Source organism: Pimephales promelas, chromosome 20 (genome assembly GCF_988280905.1).
Source record: "Pimephales promelas chromosome 20, fPimPro1.hap1.1, whole genome shotgun sequence".
Classification (NCBI taxonomy): domain Eukaryota; kingdom Metazoa; phylum Chordata; class Actinopteri; order Cypriniformes; family Leuciscidae; genus Pimephales; species Pimephales promelas.
The window spans coordinates 13,133,495-13,160,793 of NC_142788.1; the positions used below are offsets into that span (position 1 = coordinate 13,133,495).

Genomic DNA, 27,299 nt, shown 5'->3' on the forward strand with positions numbered 1-27,299 from the left:
TTACTTACACAAGTATATATAAAAAAATTTATTATAAGTTTTTGAAATTTGTACGTTTAATTATGCAAATATACAAATGGCATTATGTCATTAAATATGTGCAATTTTGCATATATTTTTGGTAGATACATCTGAACATATGATAAAGCCTGGTGCACAATTCTTTTTTCATTTTGTTTACACACAGGATGAAAAAAAAAATGAAAGGGATTTCAGGATTACCTAGGAAATCAAAAAACACTGTCCATACCTGTCACAAGCCGTTTCTCAATGCGTACTTGTCTGTACTTGTGTCCTTGTGAAACGTCATCAGTCGCTGCCGAAGTAATGTTCCAATTCAAAGTTCACATCTAGCCAAGTCCACTTCAAATCCCCGATGTGTTCTTGATCCGCCCCGTTTACCGAGGATGCATCGAGAGGTGACTTGTGTGGACTTGAGATAGCCAGGTAACCCAGAATGCACCGCGCACTAACCAACAAGCGTCAATAGGAGAGGAGAAAATCCGCGAAATATCAAAATACTACGGTTATTGAGTCATGAAATGTAATTTTAAGAGTGTTTCAGGCGAGAATGTGGTTGTTTAAATCTCAAATCTGTAGTTTATTTATAAAGATAGCGCCTATCTGAAAAATGCATCTGACGTTTTCGGAGTTCTGACATCCAAGCCTTCAGCGGACACTCAGCGAGATCAACCCCGACTGGAACAGCTTATCCTCGGCTTGTGCTTCTGACGTTTGCCGCTGGCTCTGATCTCTCTAGTCTAGTGGATAAACCTTGACGTATAATAATTCGTCTTGTGTATAAGTCTATCTTTGGTCTCATTAAACTATAGTTTGTTCCATGGCAAAAAAAAAAAAAATAGTTTTGGAGGTTTCATAACGTTATGGCTATTTAACTTTAACTACATTTTTTTTATATATATTATCTTCATTATATGAGCAATAAAATAAAATGACATAACCCTGTCTCTGTTTGATAAATGTCAATAAAAATCAATGTTTCATATTTTTAAAATGAAAACAAAAAAATCATGTTCATTTTGTTATATATGCAGTGAAGAGAATCGCGTTGCCTGAACCACATGGCCATTAGGCTAATGTTGTTTTTTTGTTAATGAAAAGATTTAGAGTGGTGTTTTATAACATATTTCGTTTTATTGTTGACGAAAAGATGCAGAGTTGTAGCAAATTTCGTTTTATTGTTGCCTAAAATATAGGCTATATAAAGAGATAACCGGAGTAGCCAGAGCGTGCTGAGTGACGCGATCAAGTACGCTCTGTTCCATTCGCAGAAGAACCGGACTTGCGTCCTCGCATCCTCGGGAGTTCGTTCTCCTGAGTCGAACTTGGCAAGTCTGAACTACCAAGGACGCAAGTCCGAAGTCTGCGTACTTGGTATTGAGAAACGCCTACAGTCTGCGTCTGCGCCATCCTGTCTGCGTCTCCTGCACTACACTTCCCATGATCCTCTCGTCTGCACACCTGAACTCACTCCCTCATCAGCCTCCCGGTCAGCGTCCTGTTTCATCTGTTTCACCTGTTTGCACCTCATTAGGCCTGATTCCTCTGTGTATTTAGTTCCCTCTGTTTCAGTCTGTCCTTGTCGGTCAATGTGTATGTTACTCTGTGTTCCGCCTGCCTGTATCCCGATTTACTTATGAGTAAACCTTTTGTATTGGAGCTTTTTGGACTCTGCTTGTTCTTCTGCCTGCACCCACCCTGTGACAATACCCTTAAAAAAATCGTTTTTTGCCATATTTTTTTTAATTAAAATGTCACATAAATCAGGCCAGGAATGATTTATTAACAAATCCCTGTGAGATATTTGTACTGGAGAATTTGAGAATTTTTTTTTTTTTTTTCAAAAATAGCTTATTTTAAAAACACCAATTAGACACTTCTACAATTTCTCTTTTAACTTGTTTTCTATTGTTTCTTTATTTTCATCAGTAACTACTATTACGGCATCATCAGCATATAATGATAAGTGGCTAGAACAGGCCATCTTTAAATCATTTATATCCACAAGTTTCCTACGCCCCATGAGGCCTTGCGTCAAAAGTGGGCGCGACTTCCGGTTTGAAGTAAACAAAGCGCTACTTGACATGCTTGACACTCGTTCATTCAACAGTTGACAGTCATTCAAGTTATAGCGATCCAAACTAGCTAACGATGTGGGAACACAACCTCAACGAAATTAAAAAGGGTGAAATAACAGTACCTTTACCCTCCGCAGTAGTTGATTGGGAGTATTATAATAACATTATTAAAAATCAATACTCATCAAGGCATGTTGACAGACAGTTGTGCGAGCTGACAAACAATTAAAATAAAAAATACACACTTAGTCATTGTGCTTTGGAGTTTATTCAAAATTATAAATGAATGTGCTGCTTGAATACATTAACTGACACATTTGGTATTCTGTCAACACAGGCTTTGATCCTGAGTTTAGGTGTAACATCAGTAGTGAACAGCCAATCACATGCTGATAGAGTTTAAAGAATATTAAGAATTTAAACAAATGTACACAGGATAATTCGTTGTCTTTTGGGAGGTGATGGAAACTACAGTCGTTGGTAGGATCACTGTGATTTCGTTTTCAGCTTATGTTCAAAACAATCACGTTTAAGCCACTGAATTAGTTTAGTCCGGTTATACATACAACCGCGAACAGCGCATGTTGTCCCTGAGCTCCGTAACGACATCTCTCATAAAGATTGGCGTCTTTAAATAGTAAAATAATTCTCCGAAAAACAGCTAGCCTCTTTGCTAACTAACACACAAAATACCATTGGAATGCTACTTCCGCCGCCTCACCGGAAGTTTCACGCACTTTATTTTTTACATGAGCGCCCCTCGGAAACTTGTGGATAAATAAAAAAAAAAAGTAAGGGCCCTAATACGCTACCTTGTGGTACTCCACAAGAGATCGGCAAAAATTCCATTAAATTTGATATAACTATCATTATTCCCATCTTTTTTGAATGATTTTAAGCTATTATTGCGTTCCTTGATATCTTTTAAAATACTATCGGTCATCCAGGGTTCTGTTCTTTGTTTAATTCTTATTTCTTTGCAAGGTGCAACTTCATTCAGAACTTGCACAAATCTCTTTTTAAACCTGTCCCATACTATATCCACGTCATTAAAAACTGCATCACCTCTTTCCAATTAACCCTACTAAGTTCTTCAACAAAACATTGTGGACTGTATCTTTTAAGCGATCTGATTTTTAATGTATTGTGATGACTTATAGCCTCTCTATTTAATTTCCTAAATACATATACCATATTATGATCACTTAAACCAAGCTCCAAAATACCACTTTTATATATCCCAGAAATGTCTGAAACCAGTATAACATCAATAATTGTACTGCTTTTAGAAGTACTGCTTAAACACTGATGAAATAAGTTTTTTTTTTTCAATGAACATTTATTTTATTAATGTTAACTGAACATTAATAACTAAAACATAGCTGTCAACATTGAACATTGAAAATAAGGGAGTTTTCCCGGAATCCTTCCCCAAAATAAGGGATTGTTTTTTTTTACACGATTCTTACCCACAAACTTTAAAAATAAAGCACTAATCCTTAAAAGTCTAAAGAGTTAATAACTAGCCTAGAAACTAGTGTCATTTAAAGAAAAAAAAAATCTACATTTGGATTAGCGGTGTGTTGCTCTTGCCTTTACGACAACAATTTCAACTGTTATCACATCTTCCAAAACCCACAAAATAGGGAAGTGGGCTGTCTGTTTATTTCAATTACATTTACACATTTTATGTAGTTTTAAAGAGCCTATATTTAGCCTGGTGGTTGACCGTCACTCAGAAGACACACTCTGTTGTTATTGTAGCCTATCCCATCTTTATGTCCTCTTGAGGCCCAGAACGTTTTTTTCCAAAAGTTTTTTCTTCTTCTTTGTGTAATCATTGTTAAGAGCATAAGAAACAAATGAAAAAAAAAGAAAAGAATAGATATTTTATTCATGTTATATGACATTAAATTATATATAGGCAAAACTAATGGCAATATAAATCGATTATTATAATTATTATTTGTTTAAATTACATTGATATCTGAATTTATATAAAAACCTTGACTTTCAAACATCAAAATGTAAAATGTAGGCTATTCCAGTACAAAATGACATATAAACATCGTTTCCTATTTTTTATTTATTATTTTTTTGCCTGGAAACGCTTTCAACACGCTTGCGTGTCGCGTGAAAAAATAGGCGTCAGTTCTATTTCTAGCATGCACGCGTTTTCTGGAGTGTGCAAGCTCTAATCTGTTAACATGGGAACCGAAATAAAAACGGACACCCCACACAGCCAGTGTGTCTCCGGCCAGCGCGCGCGGCGCCGCATCTGAGAATAAACGACTTCAAGCCGAATCAGTCCGAGCTCGTACGTCTCACACAATCAGAGTAAAAATACGGGATATTTTACGGGAAAATACTAAAACGGGAAGACAGCGGGAAAAGAGTAAAAATACGTGAGAAACCCGGAAAAAACGGGAGGGTTGACAGCTATGAACTAAAATGTATTGCGGTGATTCTAATGGCTCGTTTCCACTGAGTGGTACGGTACGGTACAGTTCGGTTCGGTACGCAATTATTTGCGTTTCCACTGTCAAAACTTGTGAATGGTACCAAAAAGCCGAACCGTACCGTACCACTTAATGGGTTGGGGTAATAATACCCTTCCGTTGGGGTACCTAGCACAGTGAAAGGGTACTAAAAGGTGGAGCTAGACTCACTACAGAACGGTGATTGGTGGACAGAGTATCGTCACTCGCGCGTGCTAGAAGGGCATTAGAAGCATACAGTTGAAATATAATTCTACTGTTATTGTGTCAAGAAATGTAGTTTTAAGAGTTTTTCAGGCGAGAAAGTAGTTTTTTAAAGCTCAAATCTGTGGTTTATTTATAGATTTATGATAATTTGACTAAGATCCATTCTAAGCGATCACCGGACGCTCGCGCTCGTGTCCCCCCGCCTGGAACAGCCTTTCCTCGGCTAGTCGTTCTGATGTTTGCCGCTGACTCGGATTTCTTTGTAGTGGTTAAACATGAGATATAGTTCGTCTTGTATAAACCTAATCTCGTGAATCTATAATTCGTTCCCTGGCCAATAGTTTTGGCAGAAGGCTACGTGAAGTTTAATGTTTCTTGATGTTATATTTAAGCTTTACTGTATATCTTTTTGTACTTTTTACTTATACTTTTATAATGGCTATTATTGATAAAACTGAAATTTAACAAAAAGAGATAGTTTTGTCATTTTTTTATTTTATTACAAGATCATCTGTTGTTTATTGCAACATTTGTACCAATGCGATAGCCTATGCAATACATTAGGCTACATATTGCCTGGAATGAATATGTTTAATATTTTTAAATTTAAAGGAAAACAGGCAGGGTTGTTTTATATTTATTTTTGTTATAAATAACGTTACATGCAGTGTATAATCAAGGCTATGCGTTGCACACTTGTGTGCTTTAGAATGTTTAAAATGTATTGAAATGAAATCGAAAAGAAGCAGAGTGGTGTTTTATAACATATTTCGTTTTATTGTTGCCTAAAATTAACATACAGAGATAACCGGAGTTGCAGAGCCAGAGCGAGCAGAGTGCCGCGTTCAAGAACGCGCTGTTCCATAAACAGAATTACTGGACTCTCGTTCTCCTGAGTCGGACTTTGCGTTGGCTTCTTGGAAACGCCTAATGCCAGCGCTTGTTTCTAGTGACAAACATGCCGAGAAGCAAGAACAAGATCTGCTGTCTGTCATCCATTGTTGTTTACTATGTCGCTTTCTTCGCGCAAAAATTACGTCGATCGCTTCTTTCCAGCATACCACGCCTATCAAGTAAGGGTACTGTTGGCGGTGGAAACGCAAGCCTGATCATGGTGTACCCGACCCGACCCGTACTGTACTGTACCGTACCGTACCGTACCCCTCAGTGGAAACGAGGCATTAGTAACTAAAATGTTTTTGTTTTTTTTGTGGTTTTAGTTTAGTTATAAACCATATCAACTCAAATTAAGGCTAAAAACTATTTTACAACTGTTTTAAATGTTTAAACCAATATCATGTTTTCATCAAATAAAATGTTAGATTTTTCTATTGTTTGTAGGCCATTCGCTCTACTTCTTTATACATTGTTTATTTGTTAGTGCTGTCAAATTATATACATACAGTACACACACACACACACACAAACCCAACCTTTCTCCTCTGGAACATAATATACATACAAAGGGGTGTCAACATATTTTCATATTTTTGCATGTTCCACAGAAGAAAGTCAGTCATAGAGGTTTGGAAGTACATGAGGGTGAGTAAATTAATCAGAACATAGTTTGGGCAACATTAGAAGCATTATTAGCTGTTTAATAACATAGTCAAGCAAAAGGCTAATCATATTAATTACCATTATGTGTCCGCCACATAATGAGTAATACCATTGTGCAGCGTTTACCTCAGTTGTTGGCCTTGTGGATCTCTAAGCTGGTTTGAGTGAGTGGAGGTGAGGCTAAATGAGCATATTCATGGAACGTTTAAATATGTCATTTTGGTGATCAAAGATGAGTTTTAAGGGATACAATTATTGACTACATGAGGACTTTAAGATATTAAAATATTGCTGTGACTGTAGTGATGGGAAGTTTATTAACTACCATAATAATAATCCTGGAATAAAGCAGCCTGAGAATATAGATATCTTGTTTTCTGTTCCACAGATCAAGGGATGATTTGAGTGAGGATGGATGAACTGTCTCTTTAAATATCTGATGACGCCACTGAAACAATGGCTTATTCTTGAGATGATCACAGAGAGAAGCACAACCTCAAGAGTCTAATAGATCTAAAGTACCAAAGCATGTTTCATTTATTCTTTCTGTCACATCATCAAGAATAAAAATCTTTGCACTATAGTAGAGCACATCTCATTACGAGCCTTGCTGATGGAAGCAAACTGTGAAAGTACAATACCGCCTGAAATCACTAATGGCATCAAATACAGTATACCGATGTTAGTCAGAACTCTGAGTTTTGACTTTCACATGCTTTAATGTTTGAGTAAAAACTGTGAAATTGCCCTTACATTGACCAAAATAATGTTCTGTTGCAATTGAGGGGTTCCCTAGCTAACTTAAAGGACAAGTTCGGTATTTTCAACCACAACCACAGAAAATGAAAATTCTTGGGAGAGCAGCTTGTGTCAAAATTTTAATCTTAACCGTTCAATTTCATCAGAAACGATCTTAAAAGAGGGCTTTAAGTGTAAAATATCGAACTTGTCCTTTAAGAAGCCTTTGTATGGTAGCACACCCACTCTCTCTTTCTCTCTCCCTCTTAAAAAAAACCTTGTGCTTCAGCCATGAGAGGCCAGCGAAGCAACACACACACATGAAACCTCACCACTCCTGTTGCCATGGAAACAGCTGCACTGTATCTCTGTCGCCGCGGGAAACGGGCTCCCTGGGCGGCGAGTGCTTAGTGTTTCTTTAGAAAGGCAAAGCCAGAGCTGGTGTCTCAAGCGAGTTGCATGTGCCACTCTTTTGTGCAGAATGACTGGGTGTGGTCAGAAAGGCACACAGATGCTTACAGACTGAAGAGAATTCTTATTTTCTGGACTTTAATATTGTATTTACATATATATTTGCCCAGCTATTTATATTAATTTAGTTGTCTAAGTTAGTGCATTAAAATTGAGTAATACAAACTTAGCTGTGGATTATCACACTTATATAATTGTCACGTTCTGCTTTAAATCAGACACAAAGAAAAGTAGTTTTAATAAAAAAAGATTTATCTGAATGAATTATAAAATTTATTTGAAAGAATTATCATGAGAGAGAGAGAGTGTGTCAGAGGTGGCCTTTGCAATCAAAGGCCCTTTTTAAAATGTAATGATTTTTAAAAAGGCCCTATGCAATGTGACTGCAATTATATCTTATATTTACAATGTTATCTCATATTTTTCTCTCATTGGTATTTATAAATTCATTCTATCGCTTTAACCAGAACAATCCCAGACAGCAGCAGATCCAGGCCACATCTGGTACATGTGGATTCAATGCGTGGCAGATGTAGGCTGGATCAGGCTTACACGATGTTGCTGTTATAATCATGACCGAAAACAAGAACAGCATTCAATCTTCGTCTAGCACTTCATATACTAGAACAGCCAGTAGGTGGCAGGAAAACATTGTCTTACCGAGTTAGCCATTGAATCATAAACGATTCGTTCAAAATGGCTGCAGTAGTGACTCGTTGAGTCGTTGGGTCATTCATTAGAACGATTCGTTCACTAGCGAAACTGAAACCATGTTGTTCAGATATTTCAATGGCTGTTTGAACTATTTAAAGTGAAACATAGCAAAGTCTGCTATTGGTGTTTGTGTGTGTGTGTAAGAGAGAGAGATGCAGTTTTGCTTATAAACCACAAAGTTTACTACAAAGTACTGCTACTGACCTATAAAGCCCTAAATGGTTTAGCACCTATGTACTTAACGGACCTTCTTTCGCCCTACAATCCACCGCGTTCCTTAAGATCACTAAATTCAAGGCTTCTGGTCATTCCTAGGATATCGAAGTCCAGTAAAGGAGGGAGGGCGTTCTCGCATTTAGCTCCAAAACTCTGGAATGGCCTTCCTGATACGGTCCGAGCCTCTGACTCGCTGACACAGTTCAAAACTAGATTAAAGACGCATCTCTTTAGTCAAGCATTCACATAATGCTTACCTTCTAGTCCTCTGTTATGCCATACGGAACCGTTTGCCACTGAAACTGCTTAACGCACCAGTGGGGCTCGACAGCCTTTTAGACAAACGGGTCGGCGCGTATGGTTGGGTTGCGGAGAGTTCGGGTTACGGAGAGTTTGTGAGTTATAACGGAAATCATTATGAACATCAGCTATGCTAATTATTTCCCATCTGCCTTTCTGCTGTTATCTCGGGACGCTTGTCCCGAGAAAAATGGCGTTCGTCAGGTCCAGTTTTGTGTCCAGCCTCTCACGGGGATTTCGGATGCCCCAACGCCTGTGATGAGACGACTCAACGCCTGTGATGAGACGACTCAACGCCTGCGATATGTTATGGCGCCGTTTGATTCATAAACAATATTTATATTTAATATTTATATTTAAACAATATGAATGTAAGCCAGAGGAGAACTGGCCCCCGACTGAGCCTGGGTTCTCCCAAGGTTTTTTCTCCATCCAATCTGATGGAGTTTGGTTCCTTGCCACTGTCGCCTTGCTTTTGGCTTGCTTTGAGCTTGCTCAGTTGGGGTTATTTATTTAGTGTTTAGCAATGTTGTTGATCTGTGTTGTGCTACTTACATGTTATCACTGTGAAGCTGCTTTGATACAATCTGTATTGTGAAAAGCGCTATATAAATAAATGTGACTTGACTTGACTTAAACCGCTCGAGTGAAAAAGTTACATGGTGTACCTTTAATATAACAGCGATTAAACTGACTGGAACTATATTATCGCTCAGCTCTAATCTGCTTAAACATGTTAAGATAAAATATAATATTTAACATCAATATTTTCCGTAACAATGTGTATTGGGAGAAATGCTATATGAATAAATTTAACTTGAGTTGATTGACATGCTACATTCACCTTATCATTGACCCATCAAATGGACAGAAACTCAAGGAAAGGTTACTTTGCGCCAGTTAAAGAGACTAGCAATGCTCGCGATTTTGATTCAAATCGGATGGGGGTATTTTCTACTACAAACACTAAATAAATCCCTTTTCCCTTGTGCTGTTTCTCTGTTCTTCTTCATCTCTGTGTATAGAAGCTCTGCAAAGGACAAGTGTTACTGGATGCGGTATGTGAACATCTCAACCTCTTGGAGAAGGACTACTTCGGTCTATCCTTCAGTGACACGGAGAGCCAAAAGGTCAGAATTACATCCTCTAATTGCACTAATAATAAGTTTAGTCATGAAACTCTACTGTAGATGGTGAAGGCTGATTGGTTCTTAACCCAATCTGCTTGCAATCACATCATTCTCTGCAGGGCACAGCTGATTGGTCCCTGCTGTATCAGTAGCCAATGAGCTTGCTGCTCAACCTTCAAATGCTTGTTCAGCCTTTGCTGTAGTAGCAGTTCAGCTTGTTTTCAGAAACCCTCCACCTTCCCCAGCTCCACCTGTATAGATCCGCCACGGGTAATTCATGTACGCTATATCGTAAAGCAAGAACATATCTAGCTCACAGCAGTGTGTTGTGTATGTATTGTCCCGTACTTGCTTTGCAGCTGCAGCGTAGCAGATCTATTCCCCCAAGACTAAATAAAACAATATCGTCATATACTGTAAATTACAATGAATGCCAAACACCCTGAGTTGGCAGGACAGACTTTCTCTTATATAATTGCTGTAATTTAACAGAGCACGTACTGATGAAACTTTTTTTTTATTCCTATAAATGCTATAGATTCATTTATTGATTGTTTACTTGATTGTTAACTTGTTTTCAAATTTCCCTTATTTGTAACTAGACTACAGGGTATGTTGACCAATATACATGATCTCGTTTTAACAAGAGCATCTACACTCACCTAAAGGATTATTAGGAACACACTAATACTGTGTTTGACCCCCTCTGGCCTTCAGAACTGCCTTAATTCTACATGGCATTGATTCAACAAGGTGCTGAAAGCGTTCTTTAGAAATGTTGGCCCATATTGATAGGATAGCATCTTGCAGTTGATGGAGATTTGTGGGATACACATCCAGGGCACGAAGCTCCCGTTCCACCACATCCCAAAGATGCTCTATTGGGTTGAGATCTGGTGACTGTGGGGGCCATATTAGCACAGTGAACTCATTGTCATGTTCAAGAAACCAATTTGAAATGATTCGAGCTTTGTGACGTGGTGCATCATCCTGCTGGAAGTAGCCATCAGAGGATGGACATGGTCAGAAACAATGCTCAGGTAGGCCGTGGCATTTAAACGATGCCCAATTGGCACTAAGGGGCCTAAAGTGTGCCAAAAAAAAAAACATCCCCCACACCATTACACCACCACCACCAGCCTGCACAGTGGTAACAAGGCATGATGGATCCATTTTCTCATTCTGTTTACACCAAATTCTGACTCTACCATCTGAATGTCTCAACAGAAATCGAGACTCATCAGACCAGGCAACATTTTTCAAGTCTTCAACTGTCCAATTTTGGTGATCTCTTGCAAATTGTAGCCTCTTTTTCCTATTTGTAGTGGAGATGAGTGGTACCCGGTGGGATCTTCTGCTGTTGTAGCCCATCCGCCTCAAGGTTGTGCTTGTTGTGGCTTCACAAATGCTTTGCTGCATACCTCGGTTGTAACGGGTGGTTATTGCAGTCAAAGTTGCTCTTCTATCAGCTTGAATCAGTCGGCCCATTCACCTCTGACCTCTAGCATCAACAAGGCATTTTCGCCCACAGGACTGCCGCATACTGGATGTTTTTCCCTTTTCACACCATTCTTTGTAAACCCTAGAAATGGTTGTGCGTGAACATCCCAGTAACTGAACAGATTGCGAAATACTCAGACCGGCACCAACAATCATGCCACGCTCAATTGCTTAAATCACCTTTCTTTCCCATTCTGACATTCAGTTTGGATTTCCGGAGATTGTCTTGACCCTAAATGCATTGAAGCAACTGCCATGTGGTTGGTTGATTTGATAACTGCATTAATGAGAAATTGAACAGGTCTTCCTAATAGTCCTTTAGGTGAGTGTATATATTTTCGATTCCTACAATCATGAGTTCTTTATTTTAAAATGTGGCATTACTGCTTTGTCGTGCACATATATGGGTTGAGGTAATGGGCTTTGAGAGTCCTTGTGACTGAGACTGTTAGGGGCAGGATTTGATTGACTGAAATGTTCTCGAGGAACTCCCCAGTCTTAGTTTAGCCATAATGACCCTGCCTGCACTGCCACGACTATCCCAGTCTAGTTCCACTTAGCTCTTTTTCCCAGTTGAGACTCTTGTGCTTGCTGCTGTGATCAGCAGGGATTTTTCCCAGGCCAACAAATATGATCACACTGCAGTTTGAATGATTTCCGTTTGAAAGCCACACGATTCAAGCATGGGAAGCGAGACCTGCGGAGAGGGCAGGGTTTGTCTGAGAAACTTGTAAAGGCAGGGACAGAAATTGGCCATTTTTCACAATAATGTAGAAGATTTATGTTACAGTATGAAGACATTTGCTGGCCGGGTGGGCAGATAAAAATAACCAGGCTTTTCGTGGATAAAATCTTGAAGTAGTTTCTGAGATTATTTCTCTCCTGCTTTTATATTTGACATGTATCAGTGGTCGTTTATGAACGTTGATACTGTGAGATGTGAATAATGCAGTTCTTTTCATCTCCTCTGGGCCGAGATGAGCTGGCATTAAATGTTTTCGTGTGTCACCAGGCTTTGGGTGACCTTACTGGAGTGTGGTGCACCGGAGATGACATTTATCTACTCTTTTAGTGCTCCTGTGGCTGTAGAATATTAATGCGCTGACCATTTTACAGAATACGTATGAGGTGATTGCTGGAGGAGACCAGCAAAAAACTGAAACTGCGGCATTTGCTTATCAGTGTGACCTGCTTGATAGAGGAATTTTTGTTCTCTCTTTCAGAATTGGCTAGATCCTTCGAAAGAAATCAAGAAACAAATCCGTGGTAAGTGTAGGAAAATAAGATACGTTGGCTCTGTAACCTTGGTTGCCCGAATCTGATGATGAATGTGAGTTTGTGTCTGATTGTTTTTAGTGGGTCCCTGGCATTTCTCCTTTGCCGTCAAATTCTATCCTCCCGATCCGTCTCAGCTGATTGAAGACATCACACGGTGAGTGTAAACATGTTCAAGCTGAAATGTGTCATTTCTGTGGCAAAAAATAAAGGCTGTCTTTAAAAATGTTTGCCGAACACTGCCACTGTCTGGCATTAGTCCGCTAAGCAGATAATTCAACTCTGCATTCACGTCATTGGTTGAGCCAGGGTTGCTGTGCTGGTTGTGATGTTTTGATAGCGGCATAATGTTTATAATAAGAATTCTTATTATTTTTGTATTATACATGTGACCCTACATAGGACAAGCAGTTTAAAAAATGGATGGATAGATAGATGGATGGTTAATAATAATAATAATAATAATGGTAATAATTAATACTACTAATAATAATAATAATACTGTTAATTGATATATAAAATATATTTTTTGTGTTTGAGTATGTATGTAATTATATTCATAAGAATATAAATTCTTACAAATATAATCATATTATAGAATCATTTATAAATTGTCCTCAGTGGAATGTAAAAATATTTCATTAATTTAATTTTAATGGTAAATTAATTATACAATTCAGTGAGATACTAATAATACTAAATCATATTTTAAAATTCGTTTTTTATTTCAATGTAATTTTTTAGGTTTTTTGTACTTACTGTATGTGTCCATGCAGATTTTATAGTTTTTTTTTTTCATTTCTAGTTTTAGTTTTTTTAGTACAAAGTACATCAAGTTAAACTAAATGAAAATGAGAACGTTTTACTAGACAACTAGACAAAATAAATTAATAAGTTTAACGTAGCAAGATTTTAAAATGTATATATATATTATTTCAGTTAATGTTTATTTTTATTTCAAGTAACGAAATGTAAAGCTTTTGTTAACTGTAATAACACTGATAGGTATGACGCATTAGACTTCCAAGACTAATTCACAGCATTTCTGTTATATACAAAATATAGTATGTGTATATATATATATATATATATATATATATATATATATATATACTACGTGTTAGATCAAGCTACATGCACAGCCATATCACTCCAGACCGTTTAAAATAAATACCGTGTATTTTTGTGTCTTTTATATATGTTTCTTCTTGTATCTATAATGTATGGTATAAATAAAATATATAAAGGCAAATGACCACTAAAAATGTCATTTTAAACGCTTAAATACCTTTGCTTGTGATTTAATCGTTGCGTGTGTGTTTGTATGGACAGGTATTACCTGTGTCTGCAACTGAGGGAGGACATACTGTCAGGTCGTTTGCCTTGCTCGTTCGTCACTCACGCTCTGCTGGGTTCGTACGCCGTTCAGGCTGAGCTGGGAGACTATGACCCAGAGGAACACGGGCCAGACTACATCAGCGAGTTTCGCTTCGCCCCCAATCAGACCCGTGAGCTGGAGGAGAGGGTGATGGAGCTGCACCGCACCTATAGGTGAGAAGAGCTGGCCTGCAGAGGGAGCAGTCGTTTCCAGGGCTGTCAATTCATTTTTATCATATTAATTACGTGATATGCTGATTAATTCATTCGAATAATTCCAATTAATCACATTTATCAATGTCTGCTCAGAAAGTCCCCCAAATGAAGATAACCTAAAGACATTATTATGGTAGATGATTAAGCATTGAATAGACTTTATAATCTTAATAAATTCATATATTTTTTTATATCCTGACCCAAATCACAGAAAGCAATTTTTTTCAGTCTAATTTGTCAGTTTGTACAAGATAGGTGTAGGCTCACAAAATATAAAGCACCGTATTTAAACGGTTTGAAAATTCCTGGTAATACTTTATTGAATTGAATTAAATTATTACACTCATCTAACCTTAACCACACCCTAATCCTATAGTAAGTACATGTAGTTCATTACAACCAATTTCCCTATTAAATAATTTCATGGCAGATCAGGAAGATGCATAAATATTTGCCCACATTTGTATCATCTTGTCATCCAAGATGTCCGTGTCATTCTCTCTTCAGTCGAAAAGAAAGGGTTTTTTTTTTTTAAGATTTTTGATGAAAACATTCCAGGATTTTCTCCATATAATGGACATCATTGGGAACCAAATGGTTCAAGGTCCAAATGAGAGTTTCAGTGCAGCGTCAAAGGGCTTTAAACGACACCAGATGATGAATAAGGGTCTTATCTAGGACCCTTTGAGTCATGAATCGAAAAAAGATTTGTTCATTTTGATGAACGAGTTTGAACAGGAGAGTCACGAACGCAGAACAGAGCAAGGCAAGCATTTGAGCTTATAAAACTTAAACTTTTTTATTTATTTTTTAAATGACTGATTGTTTCGCTTGATAAGACCCTTATTCATCGTCTGGTATCGTTTAAAGCCCTTTGAAGCTGCACTGAAACTCTCATTTGGACCTTGAAACGTTTGGTTCCCATTGAAGTCCATTATATGGAGAAAATCCTGAATGTTTTCATCAAAAACCTTAATTTCTTTCTTTTTTTTTTTTTAATAATGAAATTCTCAAAATGATGACCTGTGCCCAGGGGCATGAGTCCTGCAGAGGCTGAGATCAACTTCCTGGAGAACGCCAAGAAACTTTCTATGTATGGCGTTGATCTCCATCATGCTAAGGTATGATGCTGTGATTTTTTTATATGGTTCTGCTTGAATAGAAGTGTCCGTATTGTACATGGTACATTATAAACTGTATATTTGGTGCATAGGTGATTCTAGTTCCTGTTTAGGGGGGTGAAAAAAACAAAGAAAATGATTTACCTGCCTAACACATGAAACACACCGGACCAGAAATGGCAATTGTAGTAGTTCTATTTCCAAGTGACACTTGAATTTGCATCAAAATACTTTGAATTTTGATTGGACTCACCCTTTGCATGTTGGAAGAAATTGATGTCAAAAAGAGATTTTGTTTGTTTTCTCATGGCTTGTGAAAGAAGATAAGCCTATTTATTTTGCCATCCCAACTCTGCATGATTATATGGTTATTTGTATTTAAATTTTTGGGATTTAACAATGTTTTCCCCTGCGATCCATGACCGTATTAGAACAGACCTGTGATCCAATTTTGCAATTTTACAGGCTCAGATCTCATAGGATGAAATCCTACAATAACCCCTTGGTGTGCCATTGACAGTCTGAAAGTGAAAAGTGACTGAAAATCTACATTTGTTTTTGTGTGTTTATGCATTTTAAAGGACTCTGAAGGCATTGACATCATGCTGGGAGTGTGTGCCAGCGGACTCTTGATCTACAGAGACCGACTGCGTATCAACCGATTCGCCTGGCCCAAGATCCTCAAAATATCCTACAAGAGAAGCAACTTCTACATCAAAATCCGACCTGGAGAGGTAGAGAAAAAGGTCTTTTGAGATTTTCCAGGTTTTTTATTGTTAGATTGCACTCGTAGATGCATGTTCAAGCATTAACTAGATAAGGATGCCGTACTAAGACTGTGGGCGAGAAAATGGGCGGATAATCTGCATGATGTGGTTTTTATTAGAAAAGAATGGGACGTTTTTCGAGTATTTGAAATCACTATTCAGGCTTTCAAATTACACAGTGCTCTGAAGACTGATGTGGGTGTTCTTCCACCGCTTCGCACAAAAGAAATACATTTTTTCTTAAGCGCATTTCTAATTACACCATTTAAAAAAAAAGTCTTTAATTATGTCTCAACAAACACTACTTCTGCTCTTTAGTGTTTGCTAGCTTGCTGAGTGTGGAAAGGATGAGGGTTTTAAAACATTAGGCTGAGCTGTGACATTTTTTTTGCCTAGTGGGCACAGAGACAGAGAGAGAAGCAGAAAATGAGAAGAGATGAGGTTGGGAGAGAATTCAATGCGGAGAGGGGGAAGAAAGAAGGCAAAATAAGTTGCAGAGGTTTTTATTAAGTGTTAAGGATTCTGCAGTGTGATTTTACAGGGTTATTTTCTTTGATTTTCCTCTCACAATGGGATTCTCGGCTCTGTCTATCACAAAAGCATGTTATTTCTTTGAGTCTGCACGATATGTGCGAGGGTCAGATATGAATGCTCGACGCCTTTATTCAAGATGCTTCTCTGTTCAACATCTTATCAGCATAACAGGCTCTATTCTGTGGACCTTGATCTTTTAGATGGTAGTATTTACTCTCATTCTTATGCAGTTTCTCTACAGCATTCTTTAGAAATTCTGGTTATGCTCTGTTTGGATAAATAAAGGCATGCAGAATTGTGCCCTGTCGGTTGATCTGAGCTTTAGCAGCACATATTTTACACGTCGTCAATTCTCCTGTCAAGTAACACGTTACAACTCTGCTTTCCCTTCACACCCCCCACTTCCTCCCCTTCACATGCCAACACTCCCCTGCACTCCCAGTATGAGCAGTTTGAGAGCACCATTGGCTTCAAGCTACCCAACCACCGTGCTTCTAAGCGCTTGTGGAAGGTCTGCATTGAACACCACACATTTTTCAGGTATGCGCTCGCCACTCACTGTTCAATTACCATTACCACAACACTGGGCACAGTCTGTTTTTTTAAGTGTGAGAATGCAGGTGTTGGGTCTTGTTTTGTTTCTTCGTACCTTCATTGACAGAGTTGGAGTCTCCGCTTAAACATGACCTTGGCCTATAGGCCATGACACACCAAAATGACATCAAAGAACTAGCGGTGATGAAAGCCGACTGTGTTATATATCTATATATATATGTATACACTTCATTCCAGAAGGCCAGGGCTGAGTTTCCCCGAAACCTTCTCAACGCTACGTCGTTCCTTATCGTTAATACGTGTTTCCCGAAACGTTCTTATTATAAGTATACTTTCTGTAAGTCATACGTTCGGAAAGTTGGTCTGGAGCACTCTTAGCTATACCTTATCACTGTTGGCAGGTCACTCTGCTAGTGGGCACCACTGCAAAAAGCTTCTTTACACCTTAGTCTATACGAATATTATTTAAAATTTAATACACCCAGTGTTTTTTAATTAGGCTAATTCAAGTGTTTTTATGCAAATAATAAAATTGTCATCACACTGATTGTTGTTAGCTTTTTAATTGTATTATCCAAAGGTACATCAGCTGGCAAACCATTCGAAAGTAATGGCTTATTCGTCTATTCAAAGAGAATGACTGTGGTGGGGAATTTGGTCAAACTATGGCAGCGATACAGCGAATAGTTGTGCTAAAACAAAGACGGAGCCATCCATTTTTTTGGCAATGCGTTTCCAGGTATCTTTTTTTCGTTTTGTTGGACACAGTTGTCCGAATAAAACTTGAAAAAAGCACATCTTTGTGGTGGAGTGCCACCTCGTCTAAAAGGACGTCCATTTCAGTTGGATTAAAGCTGGGGGCTCTTCAGTTTCTTTCTTTTTTCTCCGCCATAGCTATTGATTAAATGTTTCGCATGTTGCGCTTTTATTGAGTAGGTCATCCAATCACAGAAAGTTTTTATTTACACCAATAATGTGATTCAGCTGCTGGGCAATCAACCCTGGTTGTGGAGTAAATAAAGAAATTATAGCAAATATATAATATAATATAATATAATATAATATAATATAATATAATATAATATAATATACATTATAAATATAATATACTGTAAGTGGCCCTTTCTAATGCAATGAAAGCATACGGACAGTTACTGTAGTGGGTTAGACGCATGACACGTTTGAGCACGAGGTTGTGCGTTCATGAAATTATATAAAATATCCAGGGTTTAATTTAGTTTGCAATTTGTATTTTTCCAAATTGCAAGTCCAAATAAATGCAATTTCCACTATTTCTGAAGTGCTTCTTTTAACCCTTGTGCTGCATTAGGGACATTTTTGGTCTTTTGCAGTTTAATTTCTTTGACCATTTTGGCTGTTTTAATGCAAATGGTATGAAATTTGGTAAAATTGTGACTTTTTGGATAAATGTAAAAAATGTGATCCCATTTTGCAAAATATGTATAACACACACTGTGTAGATCAAATAGTAACACTCAGCACCATAAAGACCAAAAAGGGCCCATTGAAACCCATTAAAACGTTGTTTAAATCCGAGGCTGTCATTAATACATGAAACATGAGTTTTGCTCAAACATCCTTTCATTTTGAAGCAAAAGCATTATATTTGCATTATATAGTGTATTCCACTACATATATATTCCCTATGGGTGGAAATGCACCTTATTTTCCTGGTTTCCAATTAAAGGGTTAAAATCCTGAAATTGAATACATTTTTGGTAGTTATGATGAGGACTGATGCTGATTAAAAGATTTAACTTGGTTAAAAGTGGAAAATAATAATAATAATACATCATATTTTAGGCAATGTTTAATATGGGGCCATTTTTGGTCTTTAACACGCTAAGTGTGATTTTTTTTTTTAAATCTGATTTAACACAAAATCTTTAAATGCACCAGAAATAATGTTGCTGCTAATCTTTGACATATTCAAGACTGTGATAATCCAAATCTAAAGTTTTCTCTTTGCATTTAGTTTATTGAAAATTTTTGTGTTTTTTCCTCTTATACAAATCGATGGTTTCGCCAACAAAACTGGTAATTAAAGGGTTAAAATCCTGAAATGGAATAAATTGTTGGTAGTTATGATGAGGACTGATGCTGAATAAAAGATTTAACTTGGTAAAAGTGGAAAATAATAATAATATATAATATTTTAGGCAATGTTTATTACAGTATGTGGCCATTTTTGGTCCTTAATGCACTCAATGGTGTTAAAAATCTAATGCAGCACAAGGGTTAAAAATTACACCTATTTCTCATATAACACAGTGAAGCAGCCCCTGCTTGAGGGAAAAATTGATTCTCAAGCCATCAATATCAACAAATTCAGCACCATCGCCAAGGACAGCACCGGGTAACGTCGCACGTAAGAAGGTATATCTTAAGGGGCTTCCTTCCTAAGGTATGGTTCGAGGAACACACCTTGAAATGGTATACCTTCAGTTAAGTTAATTTAAGAGTCTTCGTGGCGCACTTAAATACAATGTTATCGGGAAACTCAGCCCAGGTCATTATAAACATTTTTGCATATCGAAATGCTCAGGGAAAATCCAATCCACACCAAAAGCCAATCAGAGTTCTCTCTCTCAACGACTGATTCAACATGCTTAAAAAAAAAAGCCGCAGGGTCCGACGTTGCAGAGCACAACAAAAGTCTCACTACCTAGCGCCATGGTCTGAAAACAAGTTTTTAATTAAGAACTTAATTCTTAGACTAACAGATCTTAGTATGGATCTGGGGATGTAATATTGGTCTTTTAGTGTTTGGTCTTGACTCCAGCTCTGTTCATTGACGGCATTAAAAAGTGCTGACAGGCCTGACTTGGGCTTAGACACTTGAAATCCTTAATCCACTTTCATTCTGTCATGTTACATGTTTTCTTCTAACATTGTTTTTGGTATTTCTCTTATAGGTTGGTCTCTCCTGAGCCTCCCCCTAAAGGTTTTCTTGTGATTGGCTCGAAGTTCCGCTACAGTGGGCGGACCCAAGCCCAGACTCGCCAGGCCAGTGCTTTGATTGACAGGCCAGCTCCTCAATTTGAACGATCAATTAGTAGGAGGTATCTGCTGTCCCGCAGCATAGATGGAGGTAAGTATTTCTCTGATACCATGATCATCACAAAATGCACCAAATCGTACTAGAATTTCTTCCACTGTTGCACAAAACTGGACGTTCGTTCTCAAATATACAGTCATGACTCTACTCTTGCTCAGAGCGCACGCTCAAACTTTGTGCACTCATGAATCTCTACTTATTCTTTCTCTAGAATCATCTTCTTTCCTGGATTTAATGTTGCCAGAAGATTTCAACCACTAGTCTTTCACGATTGACTGATGAAATAACACAGTGTACCTTTAAATTGTAAAGAAATTACGGATTTCACGAGATAGCGTTTTCATACTGATTTTAGTCAGTTTAGCCAGTTCTTTAGTTATTTAAAGTGCTTATTGCAAATTTGAATTTATTTCATTATTTTATTTAGTGAACTGCTACTGATCATGAGATACCAGCGAGAGTGCGACTCGCGAAAGCACTCATGTAATGTTTGTTTATTTGGTTGGTAATGTATTTACAGTCCATGCATTTCAATTTTTGTGTAATGAATTCATCAAGCGCACCATTAAATGGAAAAATGACTGTAGCGTACTCTTGAAAAACTAACAATAGGCTATAATTAATTACTGAGTAATGAGAATATTCAAATGTTTTATGGGGTATTTGTTGTGTATGTGTATAATTAGCTCAGTTATCATTTCGTGAGCTTAGAATTATAAGGTTTTATCTCCACTTTTGGTCAAAATTGAGTTTTTGACATAATCTGATACATTAGGTGCTTATTAATGCCTGTGTGGTGTTATTTTTGTAAAAAAAAAAAAAAAGATTAATAGATAAAGCTATAATAGAAGATTTTACTACATAACAGTTTTGCCAGCTGGGATGTAAAAACTTTGATGCTCAATATCTCAGAACTACCCTAAACAGAGATAGAACCTTATAATTCTAAGCTCACGATTTGCTCATGGAAATGTGTTTTATATTTGGTATTTGCGCGTGTGTAGGAGTGTGGGCTTCCAACTGCAGAAACATAAATCCGCCTGTGGTTGGAGTGAACGTCTTAAAAGGGATGTCTTAATTTAGTGAGGTCCACTTAAAATTTCATCAAGCTTTTTTTACATCAAAAATTGTCCTATTTTAGAAGTGATAAGCTATTTTGACCCTCTCTTTCGAACACTCCATTTTGATGGGCGCCACACGTGGAAGTAAACGCCCCCTGCTATGATTGGGTAATAGTTTTGCATATTAAAATAATGATGTAGCATTGCTCTGCGGAATTTCCAGTTAAATCACCATGATCTGCAGATACAGATATTGATGTAGATATTGCTCATAGACATATACACTAGACCTCACCTTGGCTACGGCAGTTCATTGGAACGAATGCGTCAATAGAGCTGCCATCTTGAAACAGGGGAGCCCCTCCACTTTAATGCATCAGCGTCAATGTAGTAGACACAGGTCTAATGGAAATAAAATCACCATAAATCATCATAAATGCGATTTTTCTTGTTTTTTTGGTTTGTTCCAATGGCCAGACATGTATTTATCATTGATTCCAGAAAGAATTTTTTTTTTAAACATTCTTCCTAGTTCAGATTTCATCCGTGAACATCATACGCTGCACAAAAGTCCGCCACCATTAATGAATTCGAAGTAAAGGCAGAGATAGCAGCGTTACCTAGCTACTTCCTATGACAAGACCCCTGTTCCAAGATGGCGGCGGTTTTGACGCATGCTTAGAACCCCAAGGTGACGTCTAGTGTATATGTCTATGGATATTGCTCATGCTCAAGTTCGTCACACGAGTTGACCCCTGTTGATCAACCGAAACCTGCCTGGTCTGAAACTGACTTCTGTGTGACTTTGTTATGATCACATCTTTTGGACCCCACTCTATATTTGTGAGGTCATCTACTTGAGACTTTCCTTTTTAGATTTAAAAGGGGTCTGTGGTGGAACAGGCTTCTAGAACGTGAGATGTCTTCCACTACTTGGGTTTCTCACCCTACATGCTTTATTTCTTTGTATCTCTTTCAGAGTCAGCTTTAGGGGACACTATGGACCGACTCTCCCAGCACACCTGTAGCGAGCCTGTGCCTAGTCTTCCCAGAGATGAGCTGGACCAGGACTACCTGGAGCCCAGTCTGGAACAGGACCTGGACCAAGATCCTGAACAAGCTGAAGATCAGCGACTAGAGAGTGACTCCACTCCCTCTAAGACTATGGAGCTCAAGGTTCTGTGCACACAACTGTATTTAGTGTCCGCTTCTTCATTTAGTTGTGTTTTCCCCTTCTCCAATAAGTTACTAAAGTATTCTATGAGAAAGAAGCAGTTTTAAGTTCAAATCTTTTCTCTGCGTTATGGGTGGCGATCCTAGCAGATTCAAATAGCTACTGAAGTTTCAAGAATTCCAATCACATTAAGTTAAACTAACACTTCCCTTGCTGTCCCTTCTAAGTCTTCCAACACCTTTCACTACCTTTGGCTTTCTTCTGCCCCTGACTTAAAGGAGAACTCCGGTCAATTTTAACATTGAGCTAATATTTTTGTACATTTGGAGTGCTGTCAGTACAGACAAAAAGTCAAAAAACTTATCGTCTTTTCAAAATTTGCACCCTGTTGACTTCAATGGGACTTCAACAACGGTCAGTCTGACTGCAGTAGATGTGAAAGATATTAATAAAAATGATGTTAATTCAGCCAGCTCACATACCTCTATTCGCTTCCTGTTTTCGGTCGAAGCCCACAGTAGTCGATTGTCGATCTCACGGGTGCGATCATTAGTGAACATCATCTCAAATCTCCTCTGTGTGTTCAACCTCTGATTCGGATGAACTATCCATTTGAGCTGATATTCTCAGAACACCACACAGTGGTAGGTTTGAGATGATATTCACCAATGATCACGCGTGTGAACTCGACAATCGACTACTGTGGGCTTCGACTGAAAACAGGAAGCAAATAGAGGTATGTGAGCTGGCTGAATTAAAATCATTTTTATTCATATTTTTCACATCTACTGTAGTCAGATTGACCATGGTCACTCTTCATAACACCACTCACATGACTCTGCACTCGTAATGACAAATCAAGGATGTTAAGAGACTAAAAGAAGGTTTAGAACATGCCCCATTGAAGTCAACAGGGTGCCAATTTTAAAAAGACGATAACACGGTGTAGGCAACACCGATTTTTGTCGTTTTTGTCTGTTGTGACAGCACTCAAAATGTACAAAAAAAATTAGCTCAATGTTAAAACTGACTGGAGTTCTCCTTTAATTTTAAATATATTTTCATACCTGCCTGTTTTGTCAACAATGCTTTTGAATTTAACTTTCCAGCCTCTCTAAAAATCTGCCTGCCTCATCTTCTTCTCCCTATTTGCTAGTTTCCTCCGTCTAATTCAGATTCTGCACTGTTCTCCCTGCTTCTAACACTTCACTGCTGTCCTCTAACTATCGCTTCTCTCTCGCTTCTTCTCGCGCACAGAGGGAGGAGTCAAGCTCTCCTGTAGACTCTAAGACTGAGGTATTTTTAGCGTGATTTATCTATCTGTGTGTCTAATTGTCTGTCATTGTCTCAATTGCACTCGAAATCTGCATACACACGCTGCTAGCATGGCTTTAGAGTGCCTCGAAAAAATAGCAATGTGATTGCTGTGTTGTTAGCCCCCAGCAGTTTTCCATGTAGTTCTCCAGCCTTCATGGCTTTTGAGAACCCGATGAGACCATTGTTTCATAGACGGATCATCTTGGTAAAATGGTTATTTTTCGACTATTTAAAGGAGAACTGTGATGGATAATATACTTTGATTGTCGTTGTTCTTTTTTCATACTCAAAGTCAATAGGAAATCACTGCTGATTCTGTGTTTCCTTAATACACATTCCTGGTCTTATTGCGTGTGATTCAGCAGGGCACATTACTGTATCTAAAGAAAAAAAAATCTTTGTAATCTTATGTCAAATTTGAATAACTTCACTTGCCTCTGAAATTGTTTTTTTTGTTTTGCCACTAGGCTGTTCGATCAGAGAGTAACAATAGTAACTGATCACCAAATAGCCATTTAGGCATTGGTTTAGGCTACTATTATACAGTCTTTCTCCCAGATAGCAACTTATTGTCGGCCCAGATCCGGGCCACATCTATGTACCAGATGCTGTCTGAGTTACTAATAAAACAATTTCCCAGTTGACATTAATAATAACAATAAAAGTAATGTTAATGGTCCAAAACACAACCACATGTAGTGTAGGCCTACAGTATATAAAACTGTTTGTGTTTTGGAATGGCCTGCTTTCCATTTTGCATGAGAAATTGTCTGTGCCAAATTATTAGTGAATGAGCCCCATTTTCCCCGTCTGGTTTCATTAATCGGGGTATCACAGTACACTCTCTTTTTTGGTAAGGATTAGGGTTAGGGATTTGGTTAGGATTAGGGGTGAGAATGTTCCTCTAAGAAATGAAACACCACTCGATTACCGTTTGCGTCGGATTACCCTTGCCGCTATAGCTGTCAACAGAGGCGACAAGCGTTGATATACCGGTAAACAAACGAAGATGCCGTCGTCTCATGTTGTGTTGTTAATTGCCAAGGCTCTCTCTTTGCACGCTTGGGTGCCATCCGTCAAAGACATAATAGAAGAAAATCGTTTCTCAGACGTATACGACTGCTTACGGATCAAATGGTACGCATGTTTCATTGTATTTAATGGTGGCGCAAAGTTAGTCATATCAAGGATTGTCAGATAGCTCAGATCGACAAATAGCGCATAGCTGCTAGCGGTTTACTACCGATTCAAAACAAAAACATTAAAATTAAAACTGCTTGAACAACATTTTATTCAACATTTCATTAAAAGTATCATAAAACATGAGTGTCATAATACTTACATTTGTGCGACTGCTTAACAGTTTGACGTTCAGCCATAATAAAAAAAAAACTTGATGCCGGCACTTTTGTTACCCCTCTCTTTCAAGTGTGGTCCTCCGCAAACTTCGTTTCAAGGGCTATGTAGCCCAATACGCCTTGGCCCTAGCCCTTAAAGGTGGAATACCTAAGATTTTTGCATTGAAATATCCCAAAAATCACAAGGCCAGTGTTATATATTTAGTTAAGATGATAACTTACAATATTCCAAATGTTTCAAACAATATTTAAATCGCGAGAAAATTGAGATTTTAACCAAGGAAATGGGGCGTACGTAGGGGTGAGCTGGAAGTCGCCAGTAAATCATGTCATATCCGCGTTACCTCAATTTCCGCTCGTACTGCGTGTAGTCCTGGACAAATGTGGAAGTTGTAGTTGTGCATTAGCGTCTATCAAGCCACAATCAGCTTGTTTCGCGCATTTGTTATGAAATGGAGCACAATTATTCTTTAGCGATTGCACCTGGTTCTGTCGACAAAGACAAGTCTCATAAACGCAAACGTCAACGAACGGGTCAACCAAACGACCCAAGAAGAATTTGGGACAAGAGAAATAAAACCAGCTCAACATCGGTGTGGCATTTCCTAAATGGAGTTCCTAAAAAACAGTTCATGTTTTGATTTTTGCTGGAGAGGGTTTGTAGAGATTAGGGATGTCAGTGGTGTACATCGTTTATCCATGCTCACGGAGAATTTTCAGTACATGCCAGTCTGCACCTCATAAGATACAGTATGTATGAATAATGAAAAGAAAGGTCGGGAGATTTGTGACACTGAACTTGATGATAGAGATAGAGATAGAGATAGAGAGAGAGGAACAATAGGTTGCTCAATGCTATGTGACTAAGACAACTTCAAAACACTGAATCTGAGGCAGTGGCACAAGCGCTTTCACTCTCTGTACTTCCATGGCTAACATCGATGTCTGTATGAGAGTTCCTCTCTCTGTTTGGCTGCCTGCTTTATGAATTCAACCATGCTCTGCCTCTCTGTCTCCACTACCTCACTTTGCCTCTTCCTCCGTTCCTTGGCTTGCACCAACATACCCTTTCCCCACCACCCCTTTATCCCAGTCGGACCAGGACTTGGCCCCACGTCCTAAACAGGAGGTACTGTTTCTCATCGATCAACTGCCTGAGCATTCACTCTCTGTAATTGTCTTTTAGTGGAAGTGACAGAAAACTGAGCCTAGATGGCAGTCCATCTTACATCTGTTATCTACACCAGCATGTTTCATGTTTTATGTGCTGCTTTGTTGTCTTAAATGTTGAAGAAAAGAATTTTTTGGCATAAAGAAAAGGGGTCAAACTATTGGGTTGGGTTCAGTTTGTCATTATTTGTAGGCATCACAATGCCCAGACAGCAACAGTGTCGGCCTAGAACCAGCCCATGTCTGGTACGTGTTGAATCCACATATACCAGATGTGGCCCGGATCTGGGCCGACACTATGTCCGGTTGTTTAATGTGCACAGTATTTTAGAGTGTTAGAATAAAATGTTGCGTCTAAAATATTCTCTTTAAAAAAAGGAATAAAGTCCGATCTAACTGTACGTTCACACCGCCGCTGACTTGAGCTTCCAAAGCGGCCGGAAGTCATTCATTTTCAATGGAAGCTGGCTTTTCTCAGCTGCAAGGAGCGTCAAATCCAACGACGTCGCGTTTTGGACGTCAATCAGAAAGTTGAAAGAAGTTCAACTTTATGGTAATGAGCTGTGACACGGTTCAGCGGCAAGCGGCGGCAAAAACGCCAGCAACCAATCGGAATATAGAGGTCCTTCACTCTGGCTGATTCCGGAGAAATACACAATGTAAACTTTCGTTCCTACCAAAACATTAGCTCCGAGAAAATTGAAAATGGAAGAGAAGCTAATCATCGCCGTTGCTATGTTTCCTACTGGTTTCGTATCATTTATGACATGACGTTGTTTGCTCATAGGGACCGCATGAGCGTCACTTTTATTTGAAATATTTACGAACGTTCATTTTAAAGCCGGAATGCAATTAACTTGCT

General features: G+C 38.3%; 1 protein-coding gene across 9 annotated transcripts in view; it reads left to right on the top strand.

The window, feature by feature from the left end:
• Nucleotides 1–27,299, top strand: part of LOC120463369 (band 4.1-like protein 1) — a 75,944-nt gene that overhangs the window by 37,576 nt on the left and 11,069 nt on the right. For 5 of the 9 annotated variants that reach the window (XM_089124459.1, XM_089124453.1, XM_039652412.2 and 2 more), the window contains exons 4-13: nt 9,829–9,933; nt 12,657–12,699; nt 12,790–12,865; nt 14,041–14,259; nt 15,335–15,422; nt 16,004–16,168; nt 17,166–17,263; nt 20,215–20,390; nt 22,398–22,594; nt 23,850–23,888. In XM_089124459.1, the coding sequence (XP_088980585.1) occupies nt 9,829–9,933; nt 12,657–12,699; nt 12,790–12,865; nt 14,041–14,259; nt 15,335–15,422; nt 16,004–16,168; nt 17,166–17,263; nt 20,215–20,390; nt 22,398–22,594; nt 23,850–23,888 (1,206 nt within the window). The remainder of the gene's footprint in view (nt 1–9,828; nt 9,934–12,656; nt 12,700–12,789; nt 12,866–14,040; nt 14,260–15,334; nt 15,423–16,003; nt 16,169–17,165; nt 17,264–20,214; nt 20,391–22,397; nt 22,595–23,849; nt 23,889–27,299) is intronic. The other 4 variants (XM_089124456.1, XM_089124455.1, XM_089124457.1 and 1 more) reach the window with 2 other exon arrangements.